Source organism: Ostrea edulis, chromosome 2, assembly GCF_947568905.1.
Source record: "Ostrea edulis chromosome 2, xbOstEdul1.1, whole genome shotgun sequence".
In the NCBI taxonomy this organism is placed as follows: Eukaryota; Metazoa; Mollusca; class Bivalvia; order Ostreida; family Ostreidae; genus Ostrea; species Ostrea edulis.
The window spans coordinates 19,450,565-19,478,020 of NC_079165.1; the positions used below are offsets into that span (position 1 = coordinate 19,450,565).

The 27,456-nt window shown below is 36.2% G+C and overlaps 1 protein-coding gene across 3 annotated transcripts; it reads left to right on the plus strand.

The window, feature by feature from the left end:
• Nucleotides 1–434: 434 nt before the first annotated feature.
• LOC125681862 (toll-like receptor 4) lies at nt 435–27,456 on the plus strand. Of its 3 annotated transcripts, XM_056156307.1 has the most exons (3): nt 458–536; nt 19,050–19,242; nt 23,582–27,456. In XM_056156307.1, the coding sequence occupies exons 2-3, from the start codon at nt 19,120–19,122 to the stop codon at nt 26,099–26,101; spliced, it is 2,643 nt and encodes an 880-aa protein (XP_056012282.1). In that variant the 5' UTR covers nt 458–536; nt 19,050–19,119; the 3' UTR covers nt 26,102–27,456. The 3 variants fall into 3 exon arrangements, 2 of the variants coding, with proteins under 2 accessions (XP_056012282.1, XP_048778073.2); XR_008800526.1 differs by lacking the exons at nt 19,050–19,242; nt 23,582–27,456 and adding an exon at nt 17,547–18,035 and having other exon boundaries at nt 435–536; XM_048922116.2 differs by lacking the exon at nt 19,050–19,242 and having other exon boundaries at nt 463–536.

The following is a 27,456-nucleotide window of genomic DNA, read 5'->3' on the forward strand; positions in this document are numbered from 1 at the left end:
TCACGATTCTTGATTGTCGGGGTCAATATTGGCTCAAAAAGCTAACCAGTCGAAATAAGTTGACCACTCTAGGGACGATTTGTGCAAGTTGAAATTAAAGTATTCTACTTTTTTGATGTTGGTGTTTGTATTTTGCCAAAATTTCTATCAGCATTCTAGAAAGTATGTCTGAATAGCATTTGATCCGTCATTTTTAGAGCAACGAACCACTCGGTGTTGAAATTGCTTTGCGAGTTGCAGAATTGTCTGCTAAAAACCTTTATGTTCCATTCTGTTCATTCATTTATGAATAAGCGCAGTGTAAATTGCGAAAATTTAAATACAAAAAAATAAAAAACGTTGCTCATGCATACATAAGACTTGGAGCAATTGAATACAGAATACAGGATACCGGTATTGGATAATATCTTTTAAAATGTAAACTGATCTTCAATTATATTCCCCAGTGGAAGGGTCATTGGTTTTGGAAACCCAACAAGAACAACATGGAGAGGACGAACTTTGTCCAGAAAATTTCGTGTAAATCCATGGTTCAGGTAAGCTAAGTATAGTACAGTGTAGTTTTAATCACTTAATGTGCCATTGCAGAAATGAAAAGAAATCATTCAGAGTAGGTTGATTGTGAAGTAGAGATGAAATAGATACAATAGTTCAAGGCTTCAACTTTATTAATGGCGAACTTCGTGGAGCGGAGGTATTTCGGTTCGTGTTTTAGTTTTGAATGCATCTTTCAAAACTTTCCAATATATTTTAGAGCTTTTAGTCAATAAAACTGGTGATATTTTGTTAAAACAGTTTATTATCGCTACATTATTCATATTGTTAACATCGTTTTTAATTCATGTAAAACTGATACGGTACCAGTTTTGATGCACCAGATGCACATTTCGACAGATTATGTCTCTTCAGTGATGCTCAACCGAAAAGTTTGAAATCCGAAATAACAATGAAGTTTTAGAGCTATTATAGGAAAAAACAGTGTGCCAAAAAAGTGGAGTCAAATTCGTTTAAGGATAAGTGCTATGCGTGAGGGAGATATTCCTTTATTTTGAAATGAATTTCTAAATTTTATAACAGCAATTAAATATACATCCGTATTTTCAAGCTAGTAACGAAGAGTAGTATAGACGGCTGTATGGGGTGGGTAAACAATAGACCTATTGTTCTCGAGAACAATAGAAGGGGTCATATTACAACCTTGACCTACTTAAGGACAATAGATGGATGACGTCATAGGCTAAAAATAGCTGGAAAACCCCATGTCTATTGTTATCGAGAACAATAGAAAGGGAGTGGGATCGAAGATCAAAGGGGTAGTATAGGGTGGGTAAACAATAGAGCTACTATTCTCAAATAACAAAGGACCCGAGTCTGGAAATTCCGAGTGAATAAGGGTATACGAGCGAGATCGAAGATCAAAGGGATTGTATAGGGGGGGGGGGTAAACAATAAAGCTATTATTCTCAAATAACAAAGGACCCGAGTCTGGAAATTCCGAGTGAATAAGGGATACGGAAAAACCTGACACGGTCTTTGTAAAATTCCGGTAACGTTAAACCAGAGTGGCGTATATGCATTGGTAAAGATATGGTAAAACGATGAACGGAGTTACGATAAAGTGCATGCCATTGTTCACGGGATGACAAAAGCTTTCAATCCCGTAAAACGATCGAATGCGTACAGTGACACCGAGAAAATAATTTTATTTCTCGTTAGATCATCGATGGAGCGGATCGCATCAGATAATCCAAGTGACTCCGAGTGAAGAAACTTGACACTTATTGTACTTTAATGCATCGATGGATATACCTGTATCTATCAGAGAGTATTCTCATTCCGATGAACATAAGAAATAAAAAAAAAACAAGTACATTTTTTCATCAATTTTATATTCAGGTCAAGATATAAAAAAAATAGTCCCAGGTCTATTGCACTTATGATCTGGATCTGAAAAGAAAAAGTTTTTATTTTCAAAATAATATTACTATGGAGTGACAAGTTTTTTTTTTATTTGCATCTAATCAACGAAGAGATTCCATAATAATTAATTTTACTATTACTTTACAATCATCAACATTCAAATTTGATACGAAATACACGAAAGAAAAAAAAAAAGAAAAAATTACACCGTGTTTTAATTTGACACGTGAAAAACTCTAGCCACATGATATTTTCGACATTGAAGTCGTATTCATGTAACGAAGCATCTACCTTGAGTGTTTCTTTTCAATCAAAGTAAAACCACATAGATATGGATCACGAGCTGATACATCTGTCGTTTACGGTATATCAAAAGTTTTCAATTCTGATATTTGATACGAATTAAACACAAATGCGAGTAGTGTCCCCGAGAGAGGCATCTTGAGGTGACATTTTAAATGAACTTCACGTGGCAATCAATTCACCTTGTGTATTTGACAGAGAGATTATCCAGTCAATAAACGAAAACAAAACAAGTAGTCATTGTTATCTATGTCTGTGAATTTTAATGATTGATTTAAAAACTAACAAAATGAAACTCTGTAAACTCGATCTGGAAAAAAAAAAACTTTAACAAAATTATTTTAAAGAAAAAAACACTTTGAAACATATACATAAATATTTTATTAAAATCATCTATTCAGCAAAAAATCCTCTCCAACAGCAAGTCACATACATATTATCATATAATACTTAAAGTTGCATCCTTTTACACCATATAAACATTGGCTGGTCTATATATTAAAATTTGAATTAAAGCACATGCATTTAGGTATGACTACAAGGCGATCTTGCTTGTCTGTAAACATGGGTTTGCAGAGTATGGTGGAACAATCTGCATTGCAACCAGAAAAGGAGTGATCTGCCCTGCTATGAAGTTTGCGAACAAAACCTTTGCACCCATGACATCTGAAATAATTACCAGGAAAAAACCCCAATCAAGATATACGTTTTTACTAGTACATTAAGGCTACTTTGTAATATAAAATTCAGTACAGCCTTGTGCGAAATACGCATCACAAAGTCTATTGAATACTGCACTATATAGACTACATAATGCATCGCTATAGAGAGATAGATTCGGATAGCCTATATTATCATAGTTGGAAAAAATATATATTTGACGTACCTTATTGCATATTGGATGCTGTCCGCGAGAGGCAAAAATCGGTAATGTCCGATTGTTTGGTGATGACACTATCATCGTTGTGATTCACGTTTGTGAAAAGGATATGTCAATTTGAAATCCGTCTTCCCGATTAATTACTATCAAAACATGCTTCGCACTGTCCGATAAGCACCCCGACACAGGCAGACCAGGTAAATTACACCACCCCAAAACCATGCGACACAGGTAAACAGCCATAGCTGACTATTGTTCCGATTTCTGATTGGCCAGTTCAGAAATGACGCGGGATTTCATTCCGGTTGGAAATGGGGGTTTGTTGTCATAAAATGGGGGATATGTTTAGAAAATCGGGATTTCGGGGTGTTTGCCATCCCGATCGGGATATCGGGATTTCCCTTTTCAACTGCTTCAAATCGGGAGAATCCCGCACAAATCGGGAAAGTTGGCATGCATGCCCACCCAAACGATGAATGAGGTACCACAACACCCATACCATATGCATCGGTTACTAAAGAAATAGAAAGTAATTATGAATGAAAAGTTTTAAATTTCATCAAAAAAGTATTCTTGATACGAAGGACACGCAATACTGTAACCCCCCCCCCCCCTTCCCTACTCGATTATGAATGAATGTCAGATACTTAATATTAAAAATATACCTTAAATTATTCATCATTGATATGTTCTCTATTTTTATCCTTCATCATCAATGAGATTCCCTCTTTCATTACAAGTGTATAGAACACACATTTACGCACATGAACATGAAATAATGCAACAGCATCTCATGGATATACAGCTTTTATAAAGAAAAGAAAATACAGATTATGAAGACAAATAAATAAAATAAATTTTAAGTAAATAAAAACCATGCGATATGATTGATAAGATCTGAGTTGAATGGAAACATCAGAATATCTCTCACGTCAGGAGCCAAATAATGAAGCTCTTCATTTTATTATTATTATCATTTCAATTACGTTGAATATCACATATATTTTAGAAAAGAATTAATATAATTAAAGTTGTTATAAACAATAGATGAAGAAAAAATGTTATGCATAAATCTCCGCTACGGAATTATTCATCTGAAACCTATTCAAGCTGATGTCATCTAACATTTCCCTAACTTTTTTTCTATTTTCCAAGACTTTCTTTTTATAAAAACATATGCATGTTAAAATAAATAGAGGAATAGCCAACAAGCTTAAGAAATAAAAACCGAACTGTGTACTTTTATCACTGTTTATGTGGGAAATGGTGGTCCTGTCACTTTCGTTGACCGGGGTGGCTCGGATCGATGAGGATGGGTTTTCGCTGGTGATGATGTTGGTCACGATTGGTATATCAGTGATATTGTTGTTGGTTAGCGATGTAGCGTTAATGATGTTACTAATTTTTTTGGTAATATTTATAGACTGTCTAGTGGTGTAAGATCTATCAGAAGTCCTAGTATAGTTTTATATTGTGTCTGTTGTTATGGTGTGTATTGTACTGGGGTCAGTAACATGTGGTGTTTGTAATGTAGTAGTGTCTGTAGTTACAGCATGTAATGTTGTAGTCTCCATAGTATAGGCATCTGTATAGGGGGGATAAACAAAAGAATGATGACGTCATCCATTGTTCTCGGTGACCTACTTTACGGGTCTATTGTTTACCTGGGTTTTTCTATCTATTTTTAGATATTCTATTGTTCTCGAGAACAATAGAAAGGGTCATATTGCATCCTTGACCTACTTAAAGGATCGATGGATCGAAGATCAAAGGGGTCATATAGGGGGGCTAAACAATAGAGCTATTGTTTGCAAATAATAAAGGACCTGAGTCTGGAAATTCCGAGTGAATAAGGGTATACGAATGGGATCGAAGATCAAAGGGATTGTATAGGGGAGGGGGGATAAACAATAGAGATATTATTCTCAAATAACAAAGGACCCGAGTCTGGAAATTCCGAGTGAATAAGGGTATACGGAAACACTTGACACGGTCTTTATAAAATTACGGTAAATTTACTATTTAAAATTTTGGTTAAGTGGGAGAACAGTTACGTTTCAATTGCATCAGTACAGGTACAATAAAAAGATGATTGAATATCTCGCATATGTATTACTTGACTGAAAGAGTCAAAATTCACGGTGCATGGATATATTTAAATACCCGTATTCATTTTTTAAAGACGTGTTTCAACTTGTTTTTGTTTGATTATTTACTGGGTCGAGCAGAATTTAAAGGTCTGTTTTCGCATGTTGCTCATTGTTAAACTCAATTCAATACCATTTACTGTATAGAAAATGCGTGAAAGGTCCTTTAAATTTACCTATCGTATTTTAGGTTTACTCATTCGAATCTTGCAAGTCTTTACTTGTACAATTAAATGACATTTATCAATGTCATGTTCTATGGAGCACCAAAACAAAATCATGTTTTCCCTCGGATGCAATTTTTTAGGCTAAATAAAATCGTCTTTTGCTTTAAGAAAATTTATTTAAAAAAATTATCACATCACAATAGTCTTTGAGACTTTGACAAGTATGTAAAATACCTAAGTGATGGATTTAAAAATAACCTGTGAACTTTTATGTAAATGTTTTTATTCTGAAATTGTTTTTCAACTTCAGTAAATATTTTGAAACATATTTCCTATTCTAGTAGTCTGAACAGTGGAAATCTCTTTTACCGAAATCACTTCTATATTATTGTTTGAAATTATACGAATGGATTTTCTTTAATTACTCAAAAAGTATAATTTACTATATATGATAAAACATTTGTAAAGTGGGAGTACTGATACAGTTATTTACAATTTCGAAAATAAGTTTGTAATTTAAAAATGACACCATTGCGTCATATTCTCTCAAGTGCCTTTGAAAGGTCACCGAATATCATACCATGATTTTTGTTCTTCGTCAATACCGTGTACGATACTACGACTCGCATGATACGTTTCTAATAATTCATAAACGGTAAAATATCCTGGTCGGAATTCGGCTTCATATCGATGAAATAAATCATTACTATGGAAATAATTATGTAAATGTTTTGAAAACGATTATCACCATGATTTTACTAATGCATGATAACAACAAGACATGCCTCTATAATTAGATACTATCAATGGGTCTTCCATTACAAAAAGAGCAATGACATGTGCAATATTCCTAAAAGATAAGAACATATCTTCTGACAATGACCTATTGAATAGCATGGAAGGAACGGTGCATTCAGTTGATTTCAACATCTCGTGACTATTACAATCTGGGTCAATAGCTTTGTTGACTACAAGTATTGTGATGATATCTACTACTTCTTGTTCGTCAATAAAAATGTTACTTAGAGAGCCACTACTTAAACTGTACGTATTTGATGAGAAGCACGCATTCAAAGCTTCCATTTTGTCAATATCAGAATACATTGTTATCATCAATTTGTATTGGATATATTTCATTTGATAATTTCTTATCAAATGAGTTTTTCATCAACCTTCAATATAACTCACTGTTGCCTTCCTTTGCTTGAATTCGTCTAAGTAGGTTTCAATGCTATCGAAATAATTGAATATCGCATGATATTTCCATATTATTAAGCGAAATGCGAAATTTTCTATAAGCGGACCAATCAGAGTCGTCTTTCGTTTATAATGAAAAGGTGAAGATAACGAACAGTGATCGATTTCATAATTTCCATAAGGAATACAAAATTAAGAGTTGGGTACGCACGCACGACCCCCATCCCCTGGACACACCAGTGGATGGGATCAGGTGCCGAGGAGGAGTAAATATCTCTCTTCAACCGGTTACGGCCCACCGTGAACTCTATATCTTGATCAGGTAAACAGAGTAACCCGTAATCCAAATCAGTAATAATGCTTTGTTGCAAAGTCGATTTCTCATTCTGATGAGTTTTTTTTCACATGTATCATCGAGTCATGCCATGGATTTTCTCGCGGACAAACTGTTATGGCTTGCTTAGGTATTCAGTCACGAACACAAGAAAGATTTTCGGATCTGAAATTTTCTGTTGCCAATTCTAAAGTATCTGCTCCGTTGGTGATACTCACCCAGTCACAATTTTCGATTGATAAAGTCATTGATTTTCATAAACACATACTGTACGAGTGTATGCGCGATTGTAATTTATATTCGAAATAAGCGAGATGATCGCTAATCGAGGATTCTATTCTCAACCGCTTCACACGATTGAATGTCTGTAGAGTTCAGTATTGGGTCAAGCAGTACTCGATTCCGTGTAGCGTCAGTTATATTGTTTACTAAATTGTGTATGGAAACAATTTCACGGACATTGTGTGATAGTGGAGCATTAAGGAAATGTACATCTAAATCGTCTTCTATGTTTATTTTGTCAGATTATATGTAAACTTTATCTAAACTCCATGAGAGTTTGGTCCAAAAAGGGCTGTCGAAATGCGGAGGTCTCTAGACACAGCAAAAATCATAATTACAGGTGCAGTTTTCTATTTCAATCCATATGCATTCAAGATCGGCGGACTCAAATTATGGGCGTCTTATAGCGCGTATTTCATTTGACATATACATCAAGACATAGGGCTCACGGTGGGTGTGACCGGTCGACAGGGGATGCTTACTCCTAGACACCTGATCACACCGCTGGTATGTCCAGGGGTCCGTGTTTGCCCGACTCTTTATTATGTATTCCTTGCGGGAGTTACGATTTCCATCACTGATCGTTATCTTTGCCTATCATAACACCGCCTACAAAACAATTTCTGTATTTACGGATTATATCATTAAAGTCATCAATAAGTAAGCCATCGTTGCTCATGGAATTATCTAGATGGGTTTCAGTAAAACATAAACTATCGAAGTCATGAACAAGAAAATTTAAATGACCTGATTGGTGATTGATGCTTATGATATTCATATGGAAAATGTCAAGGACATTTTCAATAGTAGGACCCGGATTCATTTCTATATCGCTGCCAACTAACAAAAGGAAATGTGAAACAAAAAATGAAAGTAAGACTTGATAAACACAGATCTAAGCTTAATGCATTTCACACAGTGAGTGAGTAGTTTTAAAATATGTGTGAGGAAATGCACAAGACATGTAAATGGCAACACAAACGATGCTGGTTTTTCGTAAATACCCCGCCTGATGAGTAGAAAAGACCGATTGAATCCCAGTATTGTCCACTTGAGTCACCCATTATTTAGTTTGTGGTACACATATAATTTGAAAATAAATGGCTGCAGTCATTAAAAATGTCTACTGCTAAGGGTTTAACTACTAGTACATGCATTTCTAAAGATTTGAAATATATTAATTTGGTCGCATGACAAAATGCACATGAGGTTTGAATATAAGTATTAAGCGAAAGGGTATGGAAGAAAAGAGAGAGACAAAAACACAAATAGTACAAGAGATCAAATGAGTACGTCCTGTACTACCATGGTAGTAATACAATTTAAGAATTTAAGATTATAAAGTAAATGAATACATCCAAATAACTGGAAAACAATTGCAAATAGTCATATAATAACGCGAGTGAGTATGCACACAACACTTAAAGAAATAATATTTGAATGATGCAAGTAAATTTGAACGGAGGATAATTGTTCCTCAAATAGATAAAGGGGAGTAGGACAGTGCGTACAAGGGAGTTGAGTTTCCTCATTCATTAAATGAGTTCAGCTTCTCCATCGTCAACTTCCCATATTTGTGTAGCAATGTTCCATTATCACCTGCATATGGTGTTTTATATATCTCAACTGATTCGATATGCAAGAGCTTGTTCTGGGTATAGTCAGTATTTAAATCGAGGTAAGCTACTGACAAACAAGTCGATGGTACATGGATTTCAACAGTCTCGATTGAAGTCAGCATTTCGCAAATTCTATGGTCGTTATAACGATCTAGTTCGTCAATACAACTTCGCATTGGGTCAAATGCTGTCTGACGTGTTTCATACCGATTGTTAAGCCGTTCTTGGTACACTGATTTTGACTGCGGATAACTCCGTTTACCTGATCAGGATATAGGGCTCACGGCGGGTGTGACCGGTCAACAGGGGATGCTTACTCCTCCTAGGCACCTGATCCCACCTCTGGTGTGCCCAGGGGTCCGTGTTTCCCCAACTATCTATTTTGTATTGCTTGTAGGAGTTATGAGATTGATCACTGTTCGTTATCTTCACCTTGCATTGAGGAAAACATATGCATGGTGATGAAAAGAAAAAGAAGCATATATACAGAATAAAGAATTGCATGCATGTAAATGATTGTATACAGGCGGTTGAAGTGAACAAGAAACTGCATGTGGGATATAATCAAATTAAAAAAATTGACATAATAAACTTCAAAGTAAGTAGTGTTCAGAACAGTTGAAATGATGGCATCTTAAGGAATATTTCCAAAAAATGGCAGGTAAAATGCACTTTGTCAGATTTGTCACGTACACGGATTTTATCGTTAGTTGATCAGGTGGGAATGTTTAGTAAGGTCCTCGTTAAAGAAGACAGTCCTCGTTTCGCGATTGTTTTTCAACTTGCGGTAACTTTTCACCAAGCGGAAATTTTACGTCGACACTTTGAAGCCTGGTTATGAACTGACGTAGACCTGCATTACGCTTGTTCGGATTATCGACTTTGTGTGAGTTTATGATTTCGTCTGAGTGCGACTCTTCTTTCCTGTTATGTCCAGGATAAGTGAGGCAGTATCCTCGCCCTGCTCTTCAGCTACTACCGTGGCGCAAACTCCGACCACACTGTTCCATCTCGTCAATTTGTTGGAACAGTTTATAGTTTTCCGTTTCTAAATGTTGATGAATCTTCTCCTTCAAGGGTTGAAACACCAAAGTTTACTTCGATCGACACAAGTGCCGTCGTGCAACGACTGCTTTACAGATGTCGCTATTCTAAAGACGTCCTCATCCGATATAACTACCTGGCGAGAAGTAAATATGTATTTAGTGTTGCTTGCTGGCCAAAGGTTGGGTTTTTCATACGATATACTCGCGAAACGGGATAGATTCATCAGCAGGAATGATAGGGAGTTGCACGACAACGTTATCATCATTTTTATCCATTGTTGGACAGTGTGGGCTTGATTTGTTTTCTCTGTGTTCTGTAGGGGTCCGTACAACGTCTGAGAATGATGGCAATAAATCACTCAAAATCCTTTTGTTTTTGTTGTTATCACCCATGATGTTAGTACATGTTGAAGTTAGATTAAAATCTTTCTTCAAGTTTACAAATATTTTAGGTACTTCTACTGGAGAATCGAAGGACCTGTATCTGTCAGCATCGTTTCATCTCCTGAGCCCCACGATAAAAATGAATAAATGTATGGACAAGACAAAGAAATTGTGTTTTCATGGATACCCGGTTCATCGAAGGACCCCGGAGGGCCCACGCGGAGTCTAAAGGTTTCCGGAACCCCTGCCATCTGGAGTCTAAATGTTTCCGGATCCCTGACATCCGGTGTTCGAAGGTTTCCGGTGACCTTTGATTCCGGAGTCGGAAGGTTCCGGAAACTTCATAGAGCCGATCGATTGGTTTAAAAAAAATCAGGTATTTTTGATAAACATGCATTGGGAAAACATTTTGAAAGATTGCGTGTGGGTTTTGTTCGTAGAGAAAAAAAATACTGGGAAAATCCAATGAAGTCATTAGAAAATCTATATTGTGGGTCAACTTCATCCGGAGTGTTGTTCATCCAAGTCTTTCACGTGTGGAAGCAGAGAAAGTTTTACCATTTTATCAGATTCCATTTGTTCTTCCAATTTTGGCAATTAAATTATAACTCTACAATAAAATGGAAGGTCGTCCTTTTAGGAATTTTGTTTTTTCTCCAAGTGTAATAATTTAATCCTTGTAAAAGAAAACATCCAAAATTGCATGTATATGTTGCAACTATGTTGTCATTATGAGAATAAATCTCTTTTTTCAACTTTTTATTCTTCATATTTTCATCCCTTCAACAAAAGAGAATCAAGACCGTGAAAAACAAATATCACCTCTTCGATTGATACGGGCTAGGGTAATCCAGAACAAATAAAAATGAGGATAACAAAACAGCATTTCACCCAACGAACAATGACATCATTATATTGTTTTTTTATTCAAAATTGTGTCATGTTCATACGAATATTGAAAACACCAAAACTGCTTCAAAATGAATCATGACATTATTTCTTATACCTAAATATTTGGGGAATTTCTACACGTTGAAAACTCTGTGAACAAGACAATGTGATAATTACAGAAGTTACTTTTCTGTGTGATTTTTTCTTCTTCAACTCACACGTATTTCAATTATGAATTATTCTTTATAAAGTCATACCTAATACCTGGTACCACTGTGAAAACATTTAAGTTGGTAAAGAAATGAGAAGGATAATATGAGGGATGTGATCCTGTGTATCAAATTCACATTTACTTACGCATGATCAAACCCAGTGTCATATTTCAACTAAATATTGAACTACATATGAAACTTTACACGAGACCAGGAAATTTTGTACAAGCCATTATGATGAAAGTAATGCGTATTTCAAAATTTCAGATTTTAGTTTATTTTCATAACAAATACATTTTAGTGGATTTTTTGTAGACTCACATTCATCTCAATGACGAATCATTCATTATAAAGTCAGATTTAATATCTGCTAGGACTGTTAATCAAATACACATTCAGACAGTAAAGTGATGAGAGGGGTTGATATGTGATTCTCCTTATCACATTAACATTTTCATACTCGTGATCAAACCAGTGTCATGTTTTAAAATGTTTATGTTCATACACAGTGACGCGATGGTACAGGACTGAAAGGTATTCACGCCCTGACCGCCGTTTCCGGACCTGGCTTCCCACAGTCTTGCCGAAGAATGACCACGTCGTTGCTACTTTACTTGAGTATCTCCTTCCAAAATTCGAACGATTTGAAGTGAAAATCATGGATCATTGTGTTTATACGTCAAATACGCATAGGTCTAAAGTTGGGCAACCAATAACGTCCCAGTAGAAAGATTATCAACACAACGCAAATCAATCGATCGGCTCTATGAAGTTTCCGGAACCTTCCGACTCCGGAATCAAAGGTCACCGGAAACCTTCGAACACCGGATGTCAGGGTTCCGGAAACCTTTAGACTCCGCGTGGGCCCTCCGGGGTCCTTCGATGAACCGGGTATCCATGAAAACACAATTTCTTTGTCTTGTCCATACATTTATTCATTTTTATCGTGGGGCTCAGGAGATGAAACGATGCTGACAGATACAGGTCCTTCGATTCTCCAGTAGAGGTACCTAAAATATTTGTAAACTTGAAGAAAGATTTTAATCTAACTTCAACATGTACTAACATCATGGGTGATAACAACAAAAACAAAAGGATTTTGAGTGATTTATTGCCATCATTCTCAGACGTTGTACGGACCCCTACAGAACACAGAGAAAACAAATCAAGCCCACACTGTCCAACAATGGATAAAAATAATGATAACGTTGTCGTGCAACTCCCTATCATTCCTGCTGATGAATCTATCCCGTTTCGCGAGTATATCGTATGAAAAACCCAACCTTTGGCCAGCAAGCAACACTAAATACATATTTACTTCTCGCCAGGTAGTTACATGTATATCGGATGAGGACGTCTTTAGAATAGCGACATCTGTAAAGCATTCGCTGCACGACGGCACTTGTGTCGATCGAAGTAAACTTTGGTGTTTCAACCCTTGAAGGAGAAGATTCATCAACATTTAGAAACGGAAAACTATAAACTGTTCCAACAAATTGACGAGATGGAACAGTGTGGTCGGAGTTTGCGCCACGGTAGTAGCTGAAGAGCAGGGCGAGGATACTGCCTCACTTATCCTGGACATAACAGGAAAGAAGAGTCGCACTCAGACGAAATCATAAACTCACACAAAGTCGATAATCCGAACAAGCGTAATGCAGGTCTACGTCAGTTCATAACCAGGCTTCAAAGTGTCGACGTAAAATTTCCGCTTGGTGAAAAGTTACCGCAAGTTGAAAAACAATCGCGAAACGAGGACTGTCTTCTTTAACGAGGACCTTACTAAACATTCCCACCTGATCAACTAACGATAAAATCCGTGTACGTGACAAATCTGACAAAGTGCATTTTACCTGCCATTTTTTGGAAATATTCCTTAAGATGCCATCATTTCAACTGTTCTGAACACTACTTACTTTGAAGTTTATTATGTCAATTTTTTTAATTTGATTATATCCCACATGCAGTTTCTTGTTCACTTCAACCGCCTGTATACAATCATTTACATGCATGCAATTCTTTATTCTGTATATATGCTTCTTTTTCTTTTCATCACCATGCATATGTTTTCCTCAATGCAAGGTGAAGATAACGAACAGTGATCAATCTCATAACTCCTACAAGCAATACAAAATAGATAGTTGGGGAAACACGGACCCCTGGGCACACCAGAGGTGGGATCAGGTGCCTAGGAGGAGTAAGCATCCCCTGTTGACCGGTCACACCCGCCGTGAGCCCTATATCCTGATCAGGTAAACGGAGTTATCCGCAGTCAAAATCAGTGTACCAAGAACGGCTTAACAATCGGTATGAAACACGTCAGACAGCATTTGACCCAATGCGAAGTTGTATTGACGAACTAGATCGTTATAACGACCATAGAATTTGCGAAATGCTGACTTCAATCGAGACTGTTGAAATCCCTGTACCACCGACTTGTTTGTCAGTAGCTTACCTCGATTTAAAAACTGACTATACCCAGAACAAGCTCTTGCATATCGAATCAGTTGAGATATATAAAACACCATATGCAGGTGATAATGGAACATTGCTACACAAATATGGGAAGTTGACGATGGAGAAGCTGAACTCATTTAATGAATGAGGAAACTCAACTCCCTTGTACGCACTGTCCTACTCCCCTTTATCTATTTGAGGAACAATTATCCTCCGTTCAAATTTACTTGCATCATTCAAATATTATTTCTTTAAGTGTTGTGTGCATACTCACTCGCGTTATTATATGACTATTTGCAATTGTTTTCCAGTTATTTGGATGTATTCATTTACTTTATATTCTTAAATTGTATTACTACCATGGTAGTACAGGACGTACTCATTTGATCTCTTGTACTATTTGTGTTTTTGTCTCTCTCTTTTCTTCCATACCCTTTCGCTTAATACTTATATTCAAACCTCATGTGCATTTTGTCATGCGACCAAATTAATATATTTCAAATCTTTAGAAATGCATGTACTAGTAGTTAAACCCTTAGCAGTAGACATTTTTAATGACTGAATCCATTTATTTTCAAATTATATGTGTACCACAAACTAAATAATGGGTGACTCAAGTGGACAATACTGGGATTCAATCGGTCTTTTCTACTCATCAGGCGGGGTATTTACGAAAAACCAGCATCGTTTGTGTTGCCATTTACATGTCTTGTGCATTTCCTCACACATATTTTAAAACTACTCACTCACTGTGTGAAATGCATTAAGCTTAGATCTGTGTTTATCAAGTCTTACTTTCATTTTTTGTTTCACATTTCCTTTTGTTAGTTGGCAGCGATATAGAAATGAATCCGGGTCCTACTATTGAAAATGTCCTTGACATTTTCCATATGAATATCATAAGCATCAATCACCAATCAGGTCATTTAAATTTTCTTGTTCATGACTTCGATAGTTTATGTTTTACTGAAACCCATCTAGATAATTCCGTGAGCAACGATGGCTTACTTATTGATGACTTTAATGATATAATCCGTAAATACAGAAATTGTTTTGTAGGCGGTGTTATGATAGGCAAAGATAACGATCAGTGATGGAAATCGTAACTCCCGCAAGGAATACATAATAAAGAGTCGGGCAAACACGGACCCCTGGACATACCAGCGGTGTGATCAGGTGTCTAGGAGTAAGCATCCCCTGTCGACCGGTCACACCCACCGTGAGCCCTATGTCTTGATGTATATGTCAAATGAAATACGCGCTATAAGACGCCCATAATTTGAGTCCGCCGATCTTGAATGCATATGGATTGAAATAGAAAACTGCACCTGTAATTATGATTTTTGCTGTGTCTAGAGACCTCCGCATTTCGACAGCCCTTTTTGGACCAAACTCTCATGGAGTTTAGATAAAGTTTACATATAATCTGACAAAATAAACATAGAAGACGATTTAGATGTACATTTCCTTAATGCTCCACTATCACACAATGTCCGTGAAATTGTTTCCATACACAATTTAGTAAACAATATAACTGACGCTACACGGAATCGAGTACTGCTTGACCCAATACTGAACTCTACAGACATTCAATCGTGTGAAGCGGTTGAGAATAGAATCCTCGATTAGCGATCATCTCGCTTATTTCGAATATAAATTACAATCGCGCATACACTCGTACAGTATGTGTTTATGAAAATCAATGACTTTATCAATCGAAAATTGTGACTGGGTGAGTATCACCAACGGAGCAGATACTTTAGAATTGGCAACAGAAAATTTCAGATCCGAAAATCTTTCTTGTGTTCGTGACTGAATACCTAAGCAAGCCATAACAGTTTGTCCGCGAGAAAATCCATGGCATGACTCGATGATACATGTGAAAAAAAACTCATCAGAATGAGAAATCGACTTTGCAACAAAGCATTATTACTGATTTGGATTACGGGTTACTCTGTTTACCTGATCAAGATATAGAGTTCACGGTGGGCCGTAACCGGTTGAAGAGAGATATTTACTCCTCCTCGGCACCTGATCCCATCCACTGGTGTGTCCAGGGGATGGGGGTCGTGCGTGCGTACCCAACTCTTAATTTTGTATTCCTTATGGAAATTATGAAATCGATCACTGTTCGTTATCTTCACCTTTTCATTATAAACGAAAGACGACTCTGATTGGTCCGCTTATAGAAAATTTCGCATTTCGCTTAATAATATGGAAATATCATGCGATATTCAATTATTTCGATAGCATTGAAACCTACTTAGACGAATTCAAGCAAAGGAAGGCAACAGTGAGTTATATTGAAGGTTGATGAAAAACTCATTTGATAAGAAATTATCAAATGAAATATATCCAATACAAATTGATGATAACAATGTATTCTGATATTGACAAAATGGAAGCTTTGAATGCGTGCTTCTCATCAAATACGTACAGTTTAAGTAGTGGCTCTCTAAGTAACATTTTTATTGACGAACAAGACCAAACAATCGGACATTACCGATTTTTGCCTCTCGCGGACAGCATCCAATATGCAATAAGGTACGTCAAATATATATTTTTTCCAACTATGATAATATAGGCTATCCGAATCTATCTCTCTATAGCGATGCATTATGTAGTCTATATAGTGCAGTATTCAATAGACTTTGTGATGCGTATTTCGCACAAGGCTGTACTGAATTTTATATTACAAAGTAGCCTTAATGTACTAGTAAAAACGTATATCTTGATTGGGGTTTTTTCCTGGTAATTATTTCAGATGTCATGGGTGCAAAGGTTTTGTTCGCAAACTTCATAGCAGGGCAGATCACTCCTTTTCTGGTTGCAATGCAGATTGTTCCACCATACTCTGCAAACCCATGTTTACAGACAAGCAAGATCGCCTTGTAGTCATACCTAAATGCATGTGCTTTAATTCAAATTTTAATATATAGACCAGCCAATGTTTATATGGTGTAAAAGGATGCAACTTTAAGTATTATATGATAATATGTATGTGACTTGCTGTTGGAGAGGATTTTTTGCTGAATAGATGATTTTAATAAAATATTTATGTATATGTTTCAAAGTGTTTTTTTCTTTAAAATAATTTTGTTAAAGTTTTTTTTTTTCCAGATCGAGTTTACAGAGTTTCATTTTGTTAGTTTTTAAATCAATCATTAAAATTCACAGACATAGATAACAATGACTACTTGTTTTGTTTTCGTTTATTGACTGGATAATCTCTCTGTCAAATACACAAGGTGAATTGATTGCCACGTGAAGTTCATTTAAAATGTCACCTCAAGATGCCTCTCTCGGGGACACTACTCGCATTTGTGTTTAATTCGTATCAAATATCAGAATTGAAAACTTTTGATATACCGTAAACGACAGATGTATCAGCTCGTGATCCATATCTATGTGGTTTTACTTTGATTGAAAAGAAACACTCAAGGTAGATGCTTCGTTACATGAATACGACTTCAATGTCGAAAATATCATGTGGCTAGAGTTTTTCACGTGTCAAATTAAAACACGGTGTAATTTTTTCTTTTTTTTTTTCTTTCGTGTATTTCGTATCAAATTTGAATGTTGATGATTGTAAAGTAATAGTAAAATTAATTATTATGGAATCTCTTCGTTGATTAGATGCAAATAAAAAAAAAAACTTGTCACTCCATAGTAATATTATTTTGAAAATAAAACCTTTTTCTTTTCAGATCCAGATCATGAGTGCAATAGACATGGGACTATTTTTTTATATCTTGACCTGAATATAAAATTGATGAAAAAATGTACTTGTTTTTTTTTTTATTTCTTATGTTCATCGGAATGAGAATACTCTCTGATAGATACAGGTATATCCATCGATGCATTAAAGTACAATAAGTGTCAAGTTTCTTCACTCGGAGTCACTTGGATTATCTGATGCGATCCGCTCCATCGATGATCTAACGAGAAATAAAATTATTTTCTCGGTGTCACTGTACGCATTCGTTTTACGGGATTGAAAGCTTTTGTCATCCCGTGAACAATGGCATGCACTTTATCGTAACTCCGTTCATCGTTTTACCATATCTTTACCAATGCATATACGCCACTCTGGTTTAACGTTACCGGAATTTTACAAAGACCGTGTCAGGTTTTTCCGTATCCCTTATTCACTCGGAATTTCCAGACTCGGGTCCTTTGTTATTTGAGAATAATAGCTTTATTGTTTACCCCCTATACAATCCCTTTGATCTTCGATCTCGCTCGTATCCCCTTATTCACTCGGAATTTCCAGACTCGGGTCCTTTGTTATTTGAGAATAATAGCTCTATTGTTTACCCACCCTATACTACCCCTTTGATCTTCGATCCCACTCCCTTTCTATTGTTCTCGATAACAATAGACATGGGGTTTTCCAGCTATTTTTAGCCTATGACGTCATCCATCTATTGTCCTTAAGTAGGTCAAGGTTGTAATATGACCCCTTCTATTGTTCTCGAGAACAATAGGTCTATTGTTTATCCACCCCATACAGCCGTCTATATTACTACGAAGTACTTAACTACTGGGCTGTAGAAACCCTCGGGGACTAACAGTCCACCAGCAGAGGCCTCGACCCAGAGGTCATGATGTAAAACTGATACGGTACCAATTTTGATGCACCAGATGCGCATTTCGACAAATTATGTCTCTTTAGTGATGCTCAACCGAAAAGTTTGAAATCCGAAATAACAATGAAGTTTTAGAGCTATTATAGGCAAAAACAGTGTGCTAAAAAAATGTGAAGGTTTTGTTACAGTTGTTGATATAGGGACTTGGTAGAACATTGACTCAATCCAGCAAATATCTTTCTTTGTAAGGGTTTTTGTGAAGTTTGGGAATCCAGTATACATGTAGGTAGAAAAAAGAATAGTAATTGATATTTATTTGACTAGGATATCAAATGTGTCTAAAAGTGAAGCCTGATTTTGAAGAATTTCGTCCTTTGAAAGGGCAGTGGAAAAATAGTTGTAATAATGAGCTTTACAAAGACGATGTTGTTACAAACTTTCTCAGCTGAACCAAAATATATTCCTCGTGTAACCTATCTGATTCTTTGATTAATGTTTAATTACTAATCACAGAAGGGTAGATGGTACGTACTTTTGTATTAATATGTCTAATGCGGGATATTCCTCTAATACGTTTAATCCATTCTGACAATATACCAAGTTCTTCTTTTTCATATTTAGCCCATCGTCTGGCATAATAGAGATATTATATGAGCCAGTCCCGTGGAGATCTGGGTTAGAAATCCTTCGGATGAAACCGCCAAAACCCGAGGTCCCGTGTCACAGCAGGTGTGGCACGATAGGGATCCCTCCCTGCTCAAAGGCCGTAAGCGCCGAGCAGAGGCCTAAATTTTGCAGTCCTTCACCGGCAATGGTAACGTCTCCATATGAGTGAAATGTTTTCGAGAGGGACGATAAACAATATTCAATCAATCTTATTATGTTCACAACACTGTTCCTTGATTGAAGTTCATATACATATCGGTGACTTTATCTACCGTCACTCTTAATTTTCTGCGTTAAAGATGATCTCTAAACTGACTCTCACCTTATCATTACCGGAGTGGGATGGGGCCATTAGAGGGGATCAAATTTTTATATACAAATATATTAGGGAAACTATTTTAAAATCTTCTCAAGAACCACTGCGCCAGGAAGGTACAAATTTACATCAAAGCTTTCTGACATAGTGTAGATTCAAGTGTGTCCAAACCATGATCCCCGGGGGTAAGATGGGGCCACAACAGGGGATCAAAGTTTTACATAAAATTACATAGGAAAAATCTTTAAGGTGACTCGGGTGAGCGATGTGTCTCTTGTTATTTTTATATACCCGGCATTACACGGGGCGTATTATGTTATGGGTGTGTATGTATATCTGGCTGGCTGGTCATGTTTTCCGGACTGTTTCCGTAACGGATGCATGTACGACTTTGAAAATTTGGTCACAATTTCTCCCTTAAGAAACACAAGAGTGACTTTGCATTTCAGCTGGATTGGTGTTCTTGACCTACTTTAGGGTTATAAGTAGGTCACAAAGTTTTCCAGACTGTCTTTCGTTACAGATACAAATATTGATATGAAAATTTGGCATTTCTTTCCTCTAGGAGGAAGACAAGTTCAGTTTGCATTTCAGCTGGATCGGTCCGTCCTTGACCTTCTTTCGGAATAAAATCAGGTCAAACAGTAAGGGCTTCTTGCATCACGGATACAGATATTCCCCTGAAATTTAGTCATATGCTTCCTCTCGAAGGAATGCAAGTTCAGTTTGCATTTCAACTGGCTTAGACCAGGCAGGTGTGTCAGTCCAAGGTAATGTTTTCCAGACTTTCTTCGTAACAGTAGCATACAGTAGCATGTATGACATTGAAATTTGGTCGCAATTTCTTCCTCAACAAGCTTACGAGTGAGTTTGCATTTCAGCTGGATTAGTGTACTGTGACTTACTTTCGATCTAAAAGTAGGTCAAACAGTTTTTCGGACTCATTTTCGCTACGGATACAGATATTGTCCTGAAATTAAGTCAAATGCTTCCCGTTGGAGGAATAAAAGTGCAGTTAGCATTTCAACTGGATTGGTGCACCATGACCTACTTCAGAGCTAGAAGTAGGTCAAATAGTTTTCCAGATATTTTTCGGTATAGTCACAGCTATTGCCCTGAAATTTTCTCACTACTTCCCTCATAGAGAACTACATCATCGGTTAATATTTCAAACATTTCATCTTATTCTGTGCATCATGATCTACTTTAGGGATGTAAGTAGATCAAATGGTTTCCTGGACTTTTCTCGTCATTGATACAGATATTGCAGTAACATTTTCTGACAACCACCCTCTCAGAGAAATACATAATCAATTTATATGTCAAATGGATTGGCGCATCATGACCCACTTCAAGACTTTTGTATTCAGAATGTGTATTGTGTCAATACAGAGTGCACTACATGCTTCCAGGATCAATTTCATAGTCCGACGGGCCTATATATTCCATTACCACATACATATGGTGTTTATATATCTCAACTGATTCGATACACAAGAGCTTGTTCTGCGTATAGTCCGTTTTTAAATCGAGGCAAGCTATTGACCAACAAGTTGATGGTACAGGGGTTTCAACAGTCTCGATTGAAGTCAGCATTTCGCAAATTCTGTGGTCATTATAACGATCTAGTTCGTCAATACAACCTATCATTGGGTCAAATCTGTCTGACGTGTTTCATACTGATTGTTAGGTCGTTCTTGCCGCACTGAATTTGACTACGGATAAATCCGTTTACCAGATCCGGATATAGGGTGTGACCGGTCGACAAGGGATGCTTACTCCTCCTCTGCACCTGATCCCGCCCATGATGTGTCCAGGGATTCGTGTTTGCCCAACTATCTATTTTGTATTGCTTATAGGAGTTATGAGATTGATCATTGTTCGTTATCTTCGCCCCTCATGGTAATGTTGACGGCTCTTTGGACGAATAAGGCATGTCCTAATTCGCTCCACTTTTAACATTGATTGACAAGCCTAATAACCAAAAACATGTAGTCTGCGTTGTAAATACGTTTGTGGATTAGTGTAGTTGTAGTGTTAGATGTATTTATATGTAGTTTTTGTTATTATGCTCTGTTGATATTGGCCACATTATGTAATTCTTTTCGTTTGTCCTGAAGAAGGGACGGGTCGTCCCGAAAATTTGACAATCTGGTTGTTCGTGTCGTTGGTCATTTTAGTGCTTTGTATATATATATAGATAGATAAATAGATAGATAGATAGATAGATACATGTATGTATGTATGTATATATATATATATATATATATATATATATATATATATATATATTATTATTATTAACAGTTATTTTCACTTCATACGTTCATCTTCTGAAATTTACCAGCTTTCGCATTGTAATTTTCGAGCGTTTGTAAACAAAGTATTTCTTCCAAACACGTTTCTTTTCCGTGAGGAAATAAGTTCAGTTGACACGCGCATCTTTCACTTCCCAAAACCCTTCTGGCCAATAAATTTCGTGTTTGTGCTGTTTTTTGTTTTATATTGAAATATCACTAACTATAAGTGATATGCCAAATAAATCCAGTAATATGGACTTGCAATCTAATCAAAATCAGACTACTTAGATCCGCGCCGTATACTCTGCGTAAGTACTTACGCAGAGTATACGGCACGGATCTAAGTAGTCTGATTTCAATTAGATTGTATGGACTCATCAGATCTTTATCGGGGCAAAACTGATTACATATCATAAAACATCAAACAGATTCCTATGATACCGTACACATGGTAGTTTAGGTGCGTGTAAAATATGATAATTTGTAGAGATAAACGTGTGTCAAAGCATTTCAAGACTAAAAGCGAAGTTGAGAAAAGCCAATGATAACTTTTCCCTCATATCTACGTATGTAAGATACAGATATTCTATGAAAGAAAGGTATGTAAGATATTTCTATCTTTCATATCACGTGACGTTTATCTTACATATCCCGTGACGTCATAATCAATACACAACTAGCTTGCAACTTACCTCGCCTCGATTGACGAACACTAGCGTCTGCAAAGCTCTTGTACAAAAAATGACAGATTGTAATGTCCCTGATAATCTCCAGGTGTATGTGACCGGACACAAAAATACACATTCTTTGAACAATTACCGCACACTCAACAACAGTCACAAATTCCTCATACACCTATGTCATCCTGTGCATTTTGCCAGTCAGTTCACAGAAACCCAGCCCACACGGTCTATTACTTCTAGGCCTACCTCCACATTCACTCTGTCAACGTCTACTGTCTGTGTCTCAGGTTAAATAAGTGTCTTCAATGTCCATGAGACTCGAGCCCTTGCACGCGTGGAAAACGAAAGTCTAGCCATGCCCATATTCACCAACAAAAACCACTTGGAATCTCTCTTCACACACTCGTCATTAAATAACTGCTCAATTAATATCAATATCAATGCTCCACTAAGAAAAAAACGTGCAGTTGTGGATTAATATTCTGATTAGGTCTGTCAAAATGTTTCGCGCTGATGGACTGTCGAGTTACGTCACGCATCACCCTGATTATTGATTTATTCAAAGAGGAATAACTCTAATACAATTCACTTATACACTCGTCGGCCGATTTTTTGTCGGCAACGTAGTTGCCAAAGTGAAGGTCGTACAATTCGATTCTGGTGTTATTTTTAATGTACAGCGAAAAATTAATTAATTGGAAAATTCTCAAAATGGCGTCGCTAGGCACAAGAAAAACGGAAAATTCTAGAAATATGAGAGAAAAATACTCTCTTATGTTTCTTTGTTTGTTTTCTGCCACACTCAACAATTTTTCAGTTATATGGTGGTGCCCAGTTTTTATTGGTGGAAGAGAGGAGAACCCAGATACAATGTACCTGGGAAGAGACCACCGACCTCCCGAAAGTAAACTGGGAAACTTTCTCACTTACCGGCGCGAGCGGGATTTGAACCAGGTAGGCACAAGGTACAATAGCCTCGGGTTTCACAGCTTTTTTGCAACCCTCGGGTGCAATCGCCTTATATTTCATGGCTACTCATAAGAGAGTCTTATAATCAACATTGTTATGATGATTACTAATTTGACGATTTTATACCAGTCCGCAAAATATACTAAATCTACAGTATGCTATACATGTATTCCATTTCATACTTATTCTCTTTTAACACATAGTTTTTGCTACTTGTAGTTGGATTTCAAAGTATGTCTACTGCTAGCGCTGTCAATCCCATTCGCTCGGACGAAAGACAACTGCACACTCAATACTACCATTTGCCTGTGGAAGGAGTCTACATTGCAAGTGGATTGTTCTTTTCGAAATCTGCAAGTTCCTCCTTGTTTCCTTGAAAAATCAAACATAACTCACTTAAACCTAGCACATAATAGGTTTGATCACGTCCCAGATAATTTACCACAGAATTTGACATGGCTAGATTTGTCATTCAACAAATTACATCAATTGATAAATCTAAATAAATATACAAAACTGAATCATCTCAATATAGACAAAACTCAAATAAATGTCTCTTTCCTGTCTAATATGACAGGCATGTCAAATGTAAGATATTTGTCTCTGAAACATAATAATTGTACACAAAAAGATTATCCTCATGGTATTTTTGACGGCTTCATGTCATTATTCCATCTTCGAATAGATGGTTGTGAAAACGGAAATTTCGGAGACATGTTTTCATATCAGAAAGTCGAAACATTAAAAATCTTGGATGTATCTGGATCAGATGGTGTGTGTCGTGTCAAATCCCTAACATCGCACGTGTTTGATAAATTCAACCTAACTCATTTGGATTTATCCTTGTGTGATATTACAAATATCGAAATTGGGTCACTGGCATCTCAGACACACTTGCAGTATTTGAACATGTCGTACAATAGTCGATTAGGCTTCAGAGGGTTTGGAAATATTTCGTACGACCTCCAGGATAGTACCATAAAAGTTCTAAGACTTGTGAAAATACATTGTACATTTGGATTAGGAACGATCCTATTACGCAATCATACGAAATATCTTAACAAGACATCGCTGGAAGAACTATACTTGGACAGTAACAGGCTGGAGATGATCGAAACAGGATTGATTACCTACAATCTACCAAAGTCTCTTAAATATTTGTCTGTAGGCGACAATAAGATGGATAATGGAATGTACGTATTAGAAACACGTTCTTTACACAACCTGCAGACTCTTAACGTTAGTTTCCAAATACATTCTCATAATGATTACTTCGATGGTTGCAGCGACTATACTGAATCGTGTCACAACCGTCCAGAGGTTACAGCTCCAACCGAAAGTATTGTTAAAGAAATGGAATCTGATGGCGTGTTAAAACTTCGAAAGCCACCAATATTCACGTTTTACCTGCCAAAAAATATGCACACACTCTATGCCAACGACATGAAATTAACGTACCCTGTTTATGAACTACACTTTGGACATTGTAATCTGAAGCATATTCACTTTCAGAACAATTTTATTTTTAAGTTCAATGGTCCGGTTTTTGGATTCCATAACATTACATATATTGATGCCTCAAACAACTTTTGCGCTGATATTTCAACTCAAGCATTTCATGGCCTTCCAAGATTAGAAATATTAAACTTTTCTCAAAATCTTTTAGGTCATAGTTTCGAAAGAGACAGTAATGGGGAAATCCTAAGGAAAAACGGAAATCTAACTGTCTTAAATTTACATGATAATAAAATCACTTTCTTGCCTCGAAGAGTTTTCAGAAACAACCTCAGAATAAAACTTCTGAATATTTCGTACAATAGAATGGAGAAATGGACAGTTGATATCAGCCATATGTATCTGCTGGAACATCTTGACATGTCTTACAATCTTTTAACAGAACTTGATGAACAGGCCATTAATTTATTACCACTACATGAAACGTTCACAATTAACTTTCTAGGAAATCCGTTATCGTGTTCTTGTGAGAACACATTCTTTTTTGAATGGATGAGCCGATACCATCACTCAAGGTTTACGCATTTGGAAAACATAACATGTGCATACAAGAATGGGTCCCTTTTATCGCTTCAAGACTTGTCAAATATTGTACAAATTTTGCAGAAGGATTGCTCCTCATACAGTTTACTGATAATCGTGACGTCTTCCGTTATATGCCTTATTTTCAGCTTGATAGTTTATCGAATCATCTATCGTTACCGATGGAAAATCCTCTACATTTACTATCTCACTAAACGTGTTCTGTTTCCAGAATTAGAGAAAACTAAGAAAAGGGTTAATTATGAATATGACGCGTTTATTTCATACGCGGAGGAGGACAGAAGCTTTGTGTTAAATGAGATTCAGAGAAGGATGGAGAACTATGAACTAAAAGTCTGCATTCATGACAGGGATTTCCTTCCAGGAATAGATATTGCTGAAAATATAACAAACGCTATACATAACAGCAGACGAATTGTTTTTGTAATGACGTCACACTTTTTGAAATCACATTGGTGTATGTTTGAATTCAATATGGCGCGAATGGAAAGTATTTACTCCCGTCGGGGAGAAAATATTCTTTTGTTAATTCTGTTGGAAAAAAATATTGTCCGGGAAATGCCGATGTCTCTTCTGCACGTTATTGAAAACGAGTCGTACCTAGAGTTCCCGGATGAGGGGATTTCCCAGTGTATGGAAATATTTCGGAAAAATCTAAAAGACGCTATCAAAAGAAACTAGTTAGAACAATATTCTATCAATTATAGAAATGTAATAGTGAGAAAGAGAGAAAGCGTGCGTGTGTGTGTCATTGTTTTGAATTTGTTATCGATGTAACTTTTATAAAGTCATTGTTTTTCACCCTTTGCCAAAGAAGGGTTTTGCTTTTATTACGAAATATCACCAGCTGTGTCCCTATTAAAGACAATTTAAAATTTAAAATTTATTCCTTTTAAAGAATTTATCGATATGCAAACTCTTATTATTTTATTCACAAACTGCACTTATATGTAAAGTTTCTAAATAAAATGTCCAGAGTTTTCACATCGATACATTCTTCAAAAAGAATGTTAAATCCTTATAATTCCATTTTCGTCTCGGAGGGCTCTTATTTTTAAACTTAAAATGCGTAGGAATACATCATCTCAAAAAATAATCCGTGATAGCAAAAACGTTTCTGAAATTTAATAAGCAAACATTAATACATGTATTAACATATTCAGATTTAGCCGTACGATTTGAATAATAAATAATTGATAACAAAACAAGTTAGGTGCAATGATGACTTTCACATTAGATAATCTAGTTATAGTGAAAGTGCAGACTTAGAAAACTGAACGAGCCCTGAATCCCGTCAAGTTGCTATACTCACGTCTAATGTTAGAAGAATAAGGTTGCTAATTGACTGCATATTGGATGCAGTGTATTTGTTATTGTTGGGTGTTGAGACGGCGAGGTCGTAGTGGTAGATCCCATCAGAACTAAAGCCAAGGTAAACAAAGTTAATCGAAGTGTAAGCTCTTGCTAGCTTATTAACCAATGAGAAGGCTAGCTTATTAACCAATGAGAAGGCTAGCTTATTAACCAATGAGAAGGCTAGCTTATTAACCAATGAGAACGCTTGATTATTGAATATGTGTATTAGATAGGATTTTTGATATGCTGAAGAACATTTGGAACAATATCAAGAACGAAACTGAGTTTCAAATTATTTATGCAATTTATCTGATACCACTTAAAGCTTACCCATTGAGAGAGGGTTTCTGTAGAAATGTTTCATTGAAAAAAATCTTACATTGCAAAATTTTGAGTATTGTAATATTCATTTGCTTATTGAATCAAATTGTGCATTGACTTCGTCCCCATGTTTACTTTATGTATATGTATTACGTTAGTTTTGACAACTTTCGTTTGTTATCTTTCAGGAAATTCTTAATAAGTTTAAAGGAGGTACCAAGTACTTATATACTAATTAAATAAATCGATGTTTTAACTTTATATCTCATGTACTTACATCCTAATTAAATAAATCGATGTTTTAACATTATATCTCATATACTTATATATTAATTAAATAAATCGATGTTTTAACATTA